The sequence below is a fragment of the Anas platyrhynchos genome, chromosome 1, assembly GCF_047663525.1.
Source record: "Anas platyrhynchos isolate ZD024472 breed Pekin duck chromosome 1, IASCAAS_PekinDuck_T2T, whole genome shotgun sequence".
NCBI classification, from domain to species: Eukaryota; Metazoa; Chordata; class Aves; order Anseriformes; family Anatidae; genus Anas; species Anas platyrhynchos.
This window is the reverse complement of record NC_092587.1, coordinates 144,197,634-144,213,011: the sequence shown is the minus strand read 5'-3', so window position 1 is coordinate 144,213,011 and position 15,378 is coordinate 144,197,634. Positions and strand designations below refer to the sequence as shown.

General features: G+C 37.4%; 1 protein-coding gene across 7 annotated transcripts in view; it reads left to right on the top strand.

Moving 5' to 3' along the window:
* SEPTIN10 (septin 10) overlaps nucleotides 1-13,462 on the top strand; it is a 28,705-nt gene extending 15,243 nt beyond the window's left edge. For 5 of the 7 annotated variants that reach the window (XM_072031543.1, XM_072031554.1, XM_072031547.1 and 2 more), the window contains 3 exons: nucleotides 7,979-8,111; nucleotides 10,806-10,993; nucleotides 11,236-11,694. In XM_072031543.1, coding sequence (XP_071887644.1) covers nucleotides 7,979-8,111; nucleotides 10,806-10,993; nucleotides 11,236-11,308 — 394 coding nt within the window. In that variant the 3' untranslated portion in view covers nucleotides 11,309-11,694. Of the gene's footprint in view, nucleotides 1-7,978; nucleotides 8,112-10,805; nucleotides 10,994-11,235; nucleotides 11,695-12,588 lie in introns of those variants that run through there. The other 2 variants (XM_027444897.3, XM_027444922.3) reach the window with 2 other exon arrangements.
* The last annotated feature ends 1,916 nt before the right edge of the window (nucleotides 13,463-15,378 follow it).

The window sequence follows — 15,378 nt, the reverse complement described above, 5'->3', positions numbered from 1 at the left end:
GCAGAACAAGGTTCATACTTGGTCTTCTAAGAGGTTAATACATACAAGGTTCATACAGTCCCTCTAAGAACAAGAATTTTAATGTATTTATTTATTTTTTAATTGTAGTAAGTACATACATGTTCATTCAGTTGTCTTCATGGAGCAGGATATGGGATTATACGAGCATTGCTTTTACAGACGTATGAGCTAGTTGTATTTCTGAAATATATCTCTTATAGTAAACATGAGGATTTTAATTTTCAGCATGGAGGATGTTCATTTTCCTCAGGTACATACACCTTACGCCTTTTAAAATGTTTTCACTGTACATTAGAATGCTGTTTTACTTTTTCTCTTGAGAATGTCTGATTCTGAGCAATGGTTTGGTTGGACTCAAAATTCGAAGGGAAATGAACCAAAAACATTTACAAAATCATTGGTTACACCGTTGACTTCCCACATTATCTGCAGTAATAACAAGTGTCTAGCCTTTTCAGGTCCAGAAGTCTCTTGCTAGCCTATAGGAAGTTATTAGAGGATTAGGGGTTAGAGACACTTGGTTGTTTCATGTAGTGAAGCTTTTTACAATCTCTATATCCAGTTTGTTTAATCTTTTATTTCAATTTCTGTCATCTCCCTTTTCCTTTTCCAACTTCCTTTGGTCATTTTATATGTAGGACTGTATTTTGCAAGTAGGCCAGTTGTTAGCATGCTGATAGGGAAAAACTGATGCTTCAGAAGTCTTCAAAGTCTTCATAATTTAGCAAAATGGTATTATTGCATAGTTATTTTGGAAAATACCCACTTAAACAAGACATGAAAACAAAATATGGATTTGCATTAAAAACAGTTTCTAGTGCTTTGAACCAGCAGGTTTTTTTACTTGTTTTACTTAGTGATCCAGACTGTCTTTACCCATTCTGTTCTGGTAAAAATAGATAGCTTCCCTCCAAATCACTGTTTTTAGTGGCTTAAGTTCTTTGCTTTCACCTGTACTTCATGCAGAAGTTGTAAAGCAGTTGTAATTACTGTAACTCATAGTGTGTTGCAGCATTTATTTTGCTTTGACTAGATCTAATTTATACATTTTTCAAAGAATTATAAATAAGAGTAATGTTGTCAAGGAAGACACTGGACTTAAGGAGGGAACAAATCCTTTTCATGAATAGAGGACCAAAGGCGACTGAGGTTTAAAGCCCACTGAAATTGACCACAGACATTTCTTTGGGTTTAAGACCATACACTAACAGCTGATACCTTACTTGCTTTATCCAGGGAAAGCCTTTCTATAGATGTGTTTATAGCAGTATTTACTGCAGTACCTTTTGCTTTTCTGAACTTGAATTTCACAGTGTATAGCCATCTCAAGATAAGCGTTCTTAAATTATAAAAAATAACATGTACATTAAAGTACATTTTATGCCACAAATTCAGAAGTTGTCTTTGCGACACCCCTAAACAGTTGGCACTTTGTTTACAGTGTAAAGTGGCAGGTTTATATCAGAATGTCATAGTATTTTACACATCAGAAGCTGGTTTAGAAATAAATTCCTTCATGGAGTTAGAGAAAAGCTGAGTTCCCTCTCGTGTGTTGGTTTTTACGTAGGGCTTGCTATACATTGCTAAACATCAGTTTATTGAGAATGCTGGGGCAAGGCAGTGCTCTTAAGAAATTAGTTTTGGTGAATCATGTCTGTTGAAAATGTCGTTGTTTTGGAAGGATGAGAATAAACATGGCATAAGAATCTAGAAAAATTAACTTTTTCCCAGACTTACTGAGACAGGAAGAAACAAGTGGGACTGGATCTAGGATGTGTGGCATAGTGAATGACATTGAGGTCTGACAGAGAAGGCATTTGGTCTTCTGGGAGAGAAGCTTTATGATACCAAGAAAGGGAAGAGAATGCAGAGGATCTGTATGTGGTGTGATTAGCAGACTAACATAGCCAAAGGTGCTTTATGGAGCTACCAATGAAACCTTCAAGTGTGGTATCCTCAGCGGTGTGATAGAAAATGTCTCTTTCCATAGAGGAAGTTCAGTCGTTCCCATTTTGCTGACTTCTGGATTTCAGTATCTTTCAGGATAGGGACTATCACGTTCTTGTAAGCAAATATGTACTGTTGAACTCAATATTTATCTTATCTGTCCTCAAATATATTTACAATGTATGTATGGATTCTAAGAGCTTTAAAGTCTAGTTAATACACATAGCAGTGCATAACTGATTTTTAGAATTCCACGTCTCTTGTATAAATAATGGTCTAAATACATGTTGAAAAGTTGTGTTTTATGCCTGTGATGTAGCTGCTTACATGCTAAATTTGGTCATCTGATTGGGTTGTTTTATGTAAATTTAGAAAATTTCTGCTAGACTTGAGGAATTGTTTTGGCAGCACTGGTGTTTGTAGCATTTGAGTAGCTAGCATGCCCTACCTTTTTGCATGTTGTGAAAAAACTACTTGTGGAGTTTCTGTACAACTCTTTTGGATTTAAAAGTAAAATAGTAATTTATTCATCCAAAACTGTATGCCAGTGCAACGCAAAACCAGTAATTCTTGGATTTTCAGGTACCTTGTGAGATAAGTTACAGACAGACATCTGTAAAGCTTTTAGCTCTTACATATGGAAAAAGTTGCCAAGCTTTACTTTTCATGGGATGCTTGAAGTCTTTTATGTCCAGATGTATATCATATTTTCATGAAAGATGTGGAAAAAGATGTTTTCAGGGTGCAATTGAAAATATATTTACACGTTTATTTTTAGGTGTGGGGAGAGAAAATAAAGTCAGGAGCAGTCTGAAATGACTGTCTGGTGTACACTCTTAAAAATAACAAATACATAATTCTATTTTTTTTTTTTGTGAATTTGTGGCATGCTAACTTTTTGTTTATTTGCAACTGCATTATAAAAATTAACTTATTTGTTAACCAGATTCCAGGGAAATTAAAATTTGCACTATGAATCTGTCAGTCTCTCCCTAATAACTTCTGAACCTGCTGTCCATTTTCCAACATCAGTTGGATGCTAGTGTTGGATGCTTGCAGGGGATTATCCAATTGATATTCTCACTGCAGGAAAAAACAGAAGATCTTGGCTCTTACCAGATGTTGGCCAGCCAGCGTGCATTAGTTACCAGTGAATTCTTACCTCTGAATGAATCAAGTACTGTCTTCTGTAATTCTTGGGAGCTTGGTCGTATTGTAATCCTATGAGAGGGTTGTGGGTGATTTGGAAGTACCTAAGGATGCTGCACGTAAAAGATCCGTGAGGGTACTCCCAATTTAAGTAAACAATACTTAAGAAGTCTGAAGGGATTCTAATTGTATAGTTAAAAAGGTATAAAGATGTAGGTAGGACTTCAGTCTTCAGAATAACTGAGAGAATAACAGAATATAAAATATCATCCATCAGTATGTAGGCTATTAATTTTGCTGCTTTCAGGACATCTTGCTTATACGGGGATTTTTTTTAAACCATTATATATTCAAATTGGATAACAATAACTAGCATAACTGAAAGTAATGGGTATGTGGGAGCTTAATGAATCAAATTCATATGCTTTGCAAAAACAATATGCAAAACTTTTTTTTAATGAAGAATTCAGTCATTTAGTGGGTATTACTCCAAAAGGTCATAAGAATTCCAGTTACATATTTACCATATCAGATTAAATTACAATATATGGTAAACCATTTTAAAAATTAACAATCCATCATATGATGCATCCCATCTAAGGCTAAACATAGTCATGTAGATATAATTTGGTTTCTGATCCATGAAAAGCAGCCAGTCAGCAACGAGCTTGGAAAGCATGTTACTGCTAAATTTGTGTAATGAAGTGAATGGATGGCAGAATACTTGGGGGATGATTTAAGCGTTTTGTGCATAACTTGGTGGATGTAAAATCTAGGAATTTCTTCTGTTACCGTCTTTTAATATGTAAGAAGGTTTGTGTTTCTTTGATCATGCTGGACTATAAAGAAAGATGTGTGTGTGTGTGAATATATATGTGCCTAGGAAGCTTAGATGTTTGCAAAGGAGGAGAGGCTTACTACTGTTTAGAATTTGGACATTTTGTAAATCAATTTTTTAATCTAAGCTGTGTTGTTGCCTAAGGGACGTGCTAATGTTTAAAGAAGGAAAACGATATGCATGGGTCTACTGAAAAAAAGACAATGATTGATATTCAGACTGTATGCTTGTGTGTTTGGATTCTCTGATACTAATTATTTTCTGTTTTAGTTGTTTTTCTGTGTTCAAGAGTACAATCTGTCCATTTTAAATATCTCAGTTTCTCAGTATGTGAGCAACCATCTATATTTTGTGCTTTACTCCTCCCTAAAACTGGAATATTTGGACCTAGCAGTTCCCCAACAAAAACATGTTGATTTTCAGTCAGTTTTGAGGATGATGAGAGAAAAACAGGAAGGAATCAATAACATGAGTAAGTTCATGTGCAGGGGAGGGTTGTTATGGCTCTAGCTGTATTTTCTAGGTGGTGCTTAGGGACATGGTTTAGTGGGTGATACTGGTGGTAGGGGGATGCTTGGACCAGATGATCTTGGAGGTCTTTTCCAACCTTAATGATTGTGTGATTCTAAAAATTGAAACCACTATATCTGAAAGGCCATTAGACTTCTTTCCTTAAGAAGTTTGGGAATGGAGTTCATCTGACCAACTGTCGATGTTTGCATTCGAGCTAAATATTTTATCTTCCTTATGGCATGATTGAACCCCATCTAAAATACATGCTTTTAAAGCCCCTATTGGGAAAACAGTAACATTTAGACCTACCACATCCTAAATACTGCTTTATATCAACAGAGGTCATCCACTGAGTCAAGAGACTCCTAACAGTACCTACCACTAGTTAACTTTTTAGTTGATTTTTTTTTCTAGTTAATTTTTTTTTCTGGTATACTTTAACTGATCCTGTAACTCTACACAGAATGTTCCAAGTGCATTTTTCAAAATTGACAATTATTTTAAATGAACAAACTGTAAAACATTACTTGAGTATCTCTGTTATCCAGAGCTCACAAAGCACACAACAGTTGTGTTCCACTGAGAGCTGAATTCGCTTCGGTTAGAGTCTTTATTTATGAACAGATCATGTCTGGTTTGCATCTTTATTTTTAGGCATCCATGTTCTAAGTCTTACACAGATAGGAAAACTGTATGTCACAGCTTTGCTTCTGTAGAAAGGTAGGTGATAGCACTGTTACGAGCTATGTAATGGATTAGTAAGGCGTATGCTTTCTTCACAAACAGGGGATAGTGTGTAAAATTATAGGGGTCCGACCAAGAAGAGTGAGAGAATCCATGAATTTGTTTGCCATAACGTTCTACTTTCATGAGAAACAGTGAGACCAATCTTCAGGTAAACTGAAAAGTGTTTCACTGCAAGTAGTGTATGTGCTAACGTTTAAAAGATTCTTTTGGCTTAAAATCTGGTGAGCTATTTCCACCTCCCATCCCTGCTGCTAAAACCAAAGACTCTTTAGGTCTTTATCTTGCTGACATGCCGAACACAAGGTTCTTTAATTTTCTCGGTGCTTTCCAAAACAATTCAGTTGAGGAGGAGGAGGATTTAAAAGTACATTTTTCTTTCTCACATTCTTTGAACATGTAATTTGATTATTTAGTAAATCCAGAGTCTGCAATGTTAAGATGTTGCTAATATCATGACAGCTCCTTCACTGATTTTACCTGATAAGCTAACTTAGACTGAGTCTAAAAATGTGCACATACTGAAATAAAGGTGCAATTGCAGCATGTTGCTTTTTTTTTCTTTTTTTTTTTTTTTTTTTTGTTGTTTATTGCACTTGAAAGCAGTCTGTTTGCTAGCAGTACTGGCACATAGTGAGATTTAGCATTTGAATATCCAGTACTGAGGCTTTATTGTTAGTGCATATGCTGAACTCAAAGATAGTGTGAATTAATATACCTGTGTGAAAACCATGCCCTTGTTTTCAAGTAGTAGATACAATTTCAGGATGACCTAAATTAGTTCACAGCTGATTTAAAAAACAAAACAGTTATTCTTCTGAACCTGCTTAGTTGCGATTTGTGGCTCAAATAATGTAGGGTAGGAAACGTGCTTTGACTTTGTAATCATAGAAAACGTTAAGTCTGCATGTGCTATTTCAAGATGATTTCTCTCTCTCTGTTTATATTTTTAATAAAACTATGTAACTTGGGGATTAGGAAATTGTCCGGTCATCATAAGTTTAAATAAATAAGAGATATTTCATCTTGCTGTTGCTCCAAATTACTAAGTTTTTAGATGTCCTGTTTCATAAGTCCTTCTATTTAAGAACCCTTTCAATAAAAGTTGTAAAAAAAAATTAAGAATGAGACTTAAAAATGGGTACAAAAGTGTGTGTATAATGCATTTAAATTTAAATTAATATTTTAATACTATAAAGCAGTTAAAAGTATTTTATATTTTTATATATAAAACATATATTTACATCAGAATGAAAGACATGAGATTCCTGGCAAAGGAATAACAGCTCATGATAACTGAGAAAGGCTGACTAGTCAGCCTTCAGGAAGTGTTGAATGCTATAGCCCCAGAATAAAGAGAATATTATCAATATTTTGATGCTTTTGTAAGCCCTACAAGACACTGGGGAGATCCTTCTGGTTTTGTAATACCAACAATCACAGCTCTGATCCACCAGTTCTGCTTTTGTGGTACTGCGATTTGAAGAAGTTGTGTGGTAAATGTTTTGTTGGAGGACTTGCATCACTGCATAGTCATGCTTTTCAAATGTAGCCTGCTCTTTGGGGTATGAATTACATCTGTACACAGGCTGTATTCTTTTTTACCTGAGAAGAACAACTTTCCTGTCTCCACAGTGTTGATAGAAAGTTGTGGTGTGTACCTAGAAAATGCCAAATCTGTGGTAGTATTTGTAGAAATTATCAACACCTTTTAATGTGCTATGATATGTCTTGATACAAAAGAAGTTTCTCAGTTTCAAGTGCCTGTTTTTCAAAGGAAAGAAAATTGTCTTGCACGTTGATGTCTAGTAGAGCAAGTTTAGAAAAAATTGGAAGAAAGGAATAAGATGCTGAAAATAAGCGCTGATGTCAATGTGAGACCTCTCAATTATTTTTTAATGGTCTTGGGAATCTGGAGAGGTCCCAGTTGACTGGAAGCTGGCAGGTGTTGTCCCAGTTTTCAGGAACAGCAAGAAAGAAGATCCTGGTAATCACAGGCCGGTCAGTCTAAACTTCAGTGCCTGTTAAAATTATGGAGAAGGTTATTCTGGGAGTTACTGAAAAACACTTGAAAGACAACACAGTCCTTGGTCACAGCCAGCACAGGTTTACAAGGGGAAAGTCCTGTTTTAACAAACGTAATTTCCTTTTATTGGAAGGTTACCCATCTAGTTGACCATGGGAAGCCAGTTGATGTAATCTTTTTGGAATTCAGCAGAGCTTTTGGTACTGTTTCTGACAGCATCCTTCTGGACAAAATGTCCAGCATACGGCTAGACAAGTGCATAATATGATGGGTGAACGACCAGTGTGCTGTGTTAATGCTCTAGATGTGTTGTTTTTGTAACATCCTATTTAAAGACTGAGGTTTTAATTTTGGCAGAAGTTTGGGGGGATTTTTTCTGGCAATTTTAGTGCCTTTATTAATAAGTAACTTCAAGAAAAAGATTATTCGTGTTGGAGGCAGAAAGTTCTAACACTCCAGTCTTTTAGAACACGAGTTTCCTAACATGCTTTATTTACTTTGTAATATCAAGTGCTCTGGAGCTGTTAGCTTAAATAATTTGATGTAGGGATGTTTCCTTAGGAAAGTTTCCTACTGAAATAAACTTCCTATTGAAGTTTGTTTATGAATTTTTACTTGGAGAACTGTGGTAGTTGTTATTTCAGATGAATATGAGTTGCTTAAATCATGTTCCTGATTGTTCGTTCTCCAGATTGAGTAAAGAGCTATGCCAGAGACTTGCTAACATTTTTGGACTTCAGTCTGCAGGAAGCCTATGAGGCAAAGAGACATGAGTTCCACCTTGAGCTGCAAAGAAAAGAGGAGGAGATGAGAAAACACTTTGAGCAGAGAGTGAAGGAAAAAGAAACAGTATTGAAAGAAGCAGAGCAAGAAGTAAGCATGCCTATCTGTCTCAAGTTTGTTTGCTGTGATTTGTTCTTAGCAAAATCACTAGTTGACCTTTATAATTGTCTAATATTTAGGTGGCAGTAATACTTAAAATCAAAAGTAGATTGATTACACAGATTAGATTCGCAGATCGACACTTACTTGCTAGTCTAATCAGTCTTTTTGGGGGTGAGAGAGTTTATGATCTGTAAGTTTTGGTGGAGAGCTGGGACCAAGTCAGTAGAGTAGGAAGAAATATGGTGACGTAAAGGAGTGATGAATATAATGGTTATGTGTATCAGTACAGTAGGTGCTTTGCAGGCAGAGGTGCTGGAAGAATAGGCTGCATCCTGGGGCCTCTAAAAATCACATTTCGGCAATTCATAATGGTTAACCGTGGCCTAGTCACTACTGTACCATGCAATTGCAATTTTTTGTACATTGTGGTAGAAATGAGTTTAGTGGCGAAGTTTCAAGCAGAAAAGACTACCATAACAGCTGTTGTCTGAGTGTTAAAATACAATAGTAGATGGATTAAATTGTGGTAAGTTTTGGAACGTTTTGAAAATAGGGGAAAGGGTCTTATTTAGTGCTTTGGAAGATGCTAGTCAATTTATGTACCTTACTCTGGGTGTAAGGTCATCATGTCAGTAATCTAAAGATATGCTTTACAGAATCATTTCACTGTGAAACTGAGATTTCAGGAAAAAAAAATCCCATGGGTTGTTTTTCTTCTCGGGTAGTAGGGCATGTATGCTTGCATGACCTCCAGGTTCAGTTACTTAATATATTCTCAACCTGCACATTGAGAGGTTTGAAAGCATTGTTTTTTTGTTTTTTTTTTTTTTTGCTAGTTTGTTTTGTTTTTAAATCTGCTTCCAATTACCTTCAGAGTTTTAGCAGGGAATGAAAAAATCAATGCATCACAACTTCTAGATCCCTGTCTAATGTCAAATACCTGGAATTTGGCAATGTGGAACGTTTCTTGAATATGTTGTTGAAGGTTTAGTTCTGTTAAACTGCACCAGCCAAACAGGATCTTCTGATCTACTTTCTGCCAGACTCTGTCATGGTCATATGTATTTATATTCAAACAGTGGTTTAATTGAAATTGGAAATCTGATTGTTTATTAATGTTCTTTTCCATACCTCGGTCTCCCAGCAAAGATGTAGCACTTTTTTTTTTTTTTGCATGATGTTCAGATGCACGTTTTAAATACAAGGAGTATTTTGTTTTCTGAACCTGTTAAATCCTCTGTGCTCTGGGTGGAGGAAAAAAAATCAGGCTCAATCCTTCTGAGCACAAGGCTATCCAGTTGGAATAGTATTTGGCTGTGTTCCAGATAGGCTCAGCTAGGTCTTGCACAGTGTCTGTGATACCCTTTGATATTTTCCCTTCTATGCTTTCTACCATGCAGTGCCTGTGAACTCTGCATACTGCCATCGAATTATAGATATTAGTTTTCCCAGTTCCTGATGCAAGAAAATGATAATGCAGTCACTTTTAAAGAACATGTGTGGTATACTCTCACTACTTGCTCTCCCAGAAGCATGTATGTGTGTATGGAAATGAAAGAAAAGCAGGAGTTTCTCTTGTACCTGAGATTGCTTTCATGTCCTTCATTTAGAAGAAACTTGTAGTCGCAGTGTGCAGCATTGCTGCTCCTGAGTGGTACAAGTAAGCTTAGGACTGCTTAGGACCTTATGTTTGCTGTGGGGAAAGCTAACTCCATCCCAGCCAGACCTGGTACAGCAATGCATCTGATTAACTGTTGTAATTAAATAAATAACGAAAGGATACATACATACATACACATGGTTATAAAATCTGACAGCTCTGCTATATAGGATAGGCAAAAGTCTGCAGCTGTGCATGTCAATTGTAAACATTCAGTCTTTTCACCTGGATCAGAGATACGACACAGCTGAAATCCAGGGGTATTTTGGTAGGGTTACAGTTTTCAGGCAGATCAGCATCTTGATCCAGCTGGTCACAAGGATACCAAAGCAGGATTTTAGGTGAGCGTGGGGGGTAGATGGGAGGTGAGGAAGTGAGGCATGCAGCACCCTGTGGTTATCATGCACCGCTACACAGTATATTTCAGCTGATCCAGTACATCCCAAGAGCAGGATCCATTAACACATCAAAAGAACAATCAGAGAGTTATTGCTGCAGAAAAGCAGTTAACTGCTGAGAGCTCACAAGAAACTCTCCCAACCAGATATATCGTGTGTCTACATATTAATGTATACATGTAATTAATAAACATTTTAAAATACATACCTGCATAACTAAAGTATGTGTGGTTTCTTGTCCATCTGGTTATAGGGAAGCAGATTTTGCCTGACCCATCCTCATTTAATAGTTTTGTTGATGATTGTTTCCTATCTAAAGAACTTATTTTTGATCTAATAAAGATATATCCCATAGTAAATCTAACACTTAGTGCTTTCCATGGTTTTCACCCCTTACTTTGTATGCAGTCACCTGGCATCCAGGACAACAATCTGATATACAAGATTATTCTTCTGGTTTGTTGATTTTTAGTCTTCTCAGTTTGGGGAAAAAAATGCAATTTTGTGTGACTTGCAATGCAAGCTGCGGTAGCTTTTATTGTTTAATTGCTGTGCATTTGTTTTGTGATATCCCCACCTTGTGTTATGAGTTGGAAATGCATTTTTTGTGCTTTCTCTAAACAGATACAGAGTAAATTTGATCATCTTATGCTAAAGCATCAAGAAGAGAAACTGAAATTAGAGAAAAAGAAAAAAGCTCTAGAAGATGACATGGCTATGTTTAATAAGAAGAAAGCTAATGCTGAATTACTGCAAGCACAAGCGTTTGTCTCTACTCCTGTTAGTCTGAAGAGAGACAAGGACCGCAAGAAGTAAGTGCTGATGCTAGTCACCAGAAATGACAATTAAAAATGCTTTACGTGTCACTTTTATAACACAACTTTTAGTAATCTTTTAGAAAAGATACAAGTGTGCTCCTATTCTGTTATGTGCTAAGAAAATAGAAGTGGGTAAAGTACTATCATGCTTGGATCTCTGGCTCTAAGATTAACATTTAGAGTAATTGCTGTTTATTCTATGAGTTTTCCTTTTTCTTTTCTTTCCCCCCATTAAGGGTAAAAGGTTTTCGACTTGAACTCCTGTGCTTTGATATCAGAAATGAAGAAACTGTGAATGTTCAAGAATAGAGCGAGAGGGAGAAGTTAGAGAGGGAGAGAAATTCACCCAGGGAATTCCAGAAATAGTATTTGATTGCAGCACTCAGGTTTTGAATGTAGTGTATGTTAGTTTTATGAAGCTGTCCAACTGCTGTTGTCCCATAGCACTAGATGTGTCTTCCTCTTGCAGACTTTTGAGAGGAGAGCTTGATAAAATTGGCTGTAAAATTACACCAAGTGCGGAGTATGACCTGATGCACATCTCAGTTTCAGAGCATATTGATGTTTCTTCCCTCTCCACCAAAAAATAAAGGCTTGAACAAACTGTGAGATTTTAGAAAGACATTTGAAGGTAGTCTCCAGAACAACATGCTCATCTTCATAAATAGACATTAAATAAAGTAACATAAACAAGAGATGTTGTCAGTTAATTTATTATTTTCTGATCCTGATAGGTTACAACTTCACTGCGGATAAAATCTGGTTGGTTAATGTCTTGTTGCAATTGAAAGCAGATTTTATTGTACACAAGTTATACATAACTGCTAGATTATGAAAAACTTCAGGAGCTACATAGATGCACTTACTGCCACAAATATCAGCAGGACAGCTTTGACATTTCTGGGATGTAGACTTTTGGTTTGCCCCCCCCCCCCCCCCCCCTTTATTTTTTTAAGTTTTGAGTAATATTTCTAAGTTCTTACTAAGTTCCTTTTCCTAGACTTCTTTTTCGTAGAATCATAGAAGGGCTTGGGTGGGTTAGAAAGGACCTTAAAGATAATTTAATTCCACCCCCGTGCCATGGGCAGGGACGCCTCCCACCAGCCCAAGTTGCCCAAAGCCCCATCCAGCCTGGCCTTGAACACCTCCAGGGATGGGGCAGCCACAGCTTCTCTGGGCAGCCTGTGCCAGGGCCTCACCACCCTCTGAGTGAGGAATTTCCTCCTAACGTCTGACCTAAATCTCCCCTCTTTTAGTTTAAAACCATTCCCCTATGTCCTGTCATTGCCTGCCTGAGCAAAAAGATGCTCTTCATCCTTTTTATAAGCCCCCTTTAAGTAATGAAAAGGTGCAATGAGGTCTCCCTGGAGCCTTCTCGTCCTCAGGCTGAGCACCCCCAGCTCTCTCAGCATATCTTCATGGGAGAAATTGGAATTATATGTGTAAGTGGAATCACTGGTAACATCAGTCAATATGTGTACTATTGTGATTAACTCTCAAGTTGAGAAGATTTCCAGATTTGTTTTCTCTGTTTCAGCTTTATTTCTTCAGAGTATGGTACAGTTCATATGCCTGGTTTTGTTTTTCAGTTCCGGCTTTATGTAATGCTGCTGGTAGAAGAAGCAATATTGATAATGTCTCTTGAGGAAGCTACATGTATGATTCACAGTGTGCTTTGGAGGTGAAGGAGTTGCAGTTTCTTGCTAAAGGAATTGGAGAATCTCTCTTGTTGCCACAGGCTACAAGAGAAGAATTTTTAAACATGATCCACATGCATACAGTGTGGGAATTGCTGTCAGTGTCACCGTGGACTTTATAGGATGTGTCTGCCTTGATGGGCACTTAATTTACCTACGTGGCCAACCTGCATTCATTTTAAGTGCGTTGTACCAAAGAAAATGTGCAAGCCATGAACAGTTCCATTCATAATATGAATGCTGTAGTACAAAAGTATTCAGTGAATATATCTACTATAACCTTTCTAAAGAATTATTTTCTAAAGAGTTATTTCATATGGTTTGGTAGACTAGTCTACTAAATACTATTTAATACAATTGCTGTCATAGTGCAACCATTTACTGATTCTGCTGACTGGTTTATTTATAGGCTTTTATGTAGCACTGTCTTTTTTTTCCAATATAACCTTTGTAATCAAAACTTACTGAGATATTTTTGCAATCCTGCCCTGTTACATGCTATTTTATCTGACGTTACTAATGATTTGGAAAGTACCTACAACTTCTTGTTGCTTGTGACTGGTGTTCAGTTACAACAACGGAGATGAAGCTTTACAAAAGCAACTTCAAGAGCTTCAGGTTAAAACAAGTTTCAAACGTTTTTGTATTTTCAGCAGTTGCAACTAATGGGAAATGTTCTCTAAGGGGTGACGTTCTCTGAAGGTGTTTTGTGTGACTTCTAAGAAACGAAATGCTAAGTTCATAGAAATAAAATACTTTGCTTAAAGCGCTTGTGTTGTTTATTTTCCTCTCCCTCCCTTGTTATTAAAACCAAGGAGTCAGATTCCACATTCATCTGGAAAAGCATAAATGATTGCATCTGTTTAAAATGTCTTAGCTCATGTATTGATTGGAAAAACTAGGTGATTGTGAATGCTGTGTTGGACAGGCGATATGACTTGTCATATATCACCATACTTAAGATTTGTCTATTTTATTCACAGGGCGTTCCCCGTTAGATGTTTTTTCTTCAGTTCCATAGCAGTAGGAAGGAATACATGGTATGTAAACCTTTAATTGGCCAGGAAAGGCTCAAACAGCGAATTCAGCCAGTTCCACAGCCAAAGCAGCCTGTAACATAGGAGGGAAAGGTTGAGAGGAACTAAGCCAGCATCTAACTGGCACTTCTTTCATGAGAAGAAAACTGGCCCTGTGTTTGTTGCCTGATTGCTCCTTCCTGAGCAGATTTAGCATGATGACAGGTTGTACTTTTTGTTTGGTTTTGTGCCACTGACTTGGCCGTTTGCGTCTGTCTGATGGGAAGCACGGCTCTTCGTGAGCACTGCAAAACTGCATCGAGAGGTGGACTTTGCTGGCTGTGGTGGGGCCACTTTGCTGGGGATGACGCTGGAGATGGTGAAGCAGTTTGCCCTCAGTAGCTCTGTGCCTGGCCAGTGCCGGAGGATGTGCTGTGCTGTGACGGCTGGGGACTGAATAATGCTGTGTGATACCAGGATTGGGGTGCACGTGTTAGCCTGGGGGTCCACGTGGGCCCTGCAGGACTCAGCAGCAAAAACAGAACTGGTGCAGGCACCTGCGTGGGGCTCTGCAACAGGCAGCAATTGAAGGGACTTTGTTAGTTCAATTGTAGCACAGGGTGATCTCAGAGAACAAGGGGTTTTCTTTTTTTTTTTTTTTTTTCATGAGATTCATTCCAGTGATGGAGAGTCACCTGTAGGTGCAGGGAATTCCATAATCATTTTGTGTGAGTTACCCTAAAGATTAGATACCAGATAAGCACACGGGTGCACGTCACAACCTGACAGTCAAGTGGAGTTCAAGGCATGATGAACAGCTAGCAGCAGCTCCCGAAAAGGGAGAATTAAGAGTGGTAATAAATAATAAAAATAAAAAACGTTTAACTGTAGCTTACGTTAGCTATGTGCTTTTAAATGAACACTTCTGAGAGGTTTATCTTGCAGATAAAATGCTTTCGAGAACTTAATAAAAGCTCTCTATTGTTACAGATTCTGTAGTTGCTACTGTGACATCCATTCCCTTGCAAAACCTTTGCCTTTTTAGAGCCTTTCCATATATGCTTGGTGTATTTGTTCTTAACTACATCTTTAACTTTACCATGAGAAATGGTAAAAGGATTCACTAATGTTTTTATCTTCATCTCCTTCTGCTAACAGGGTAGCGTTGCCAACATATTTGATGACAGAAACATTTCGAGTCGTGCTGTGGAAATAGAAATAGAAATAGACAGCTCTTCCAAAATTAAGTGTGTTGTGGACTTTCCTGGCTCATTCTAAATTATGGAAACATGAACCTTTTCCATAACAGTAGCAACATCATTTCTGTATAGAAAGGACAATAAAAAAAAAAAAACCGCTATTCAAGACCATTGTGAAAGACTTGCAGAAAATAATTTAGTGTAATTCAGCCAGGCCAATTACCATTTAGGATTTTTATAAGGTACCGAGGCACCCATCTTTTCTTATTTTCCTGTATATATTTTTTAAATCTAGACCTTTTCGTCAAAGTAGCAAAGCACTGCAAGGTAGAGATGCTTTCAGGATGTTAAACCAGGAAAAAGGCTTCAGCACTACTCTCACTAGGGTGCGCTCGAAGGACGCAGCTTTCATTGTTGGCAGCTATGACTGGCAAATCGAGCACCTGCTGAACCGGAGAGGGTTAAAG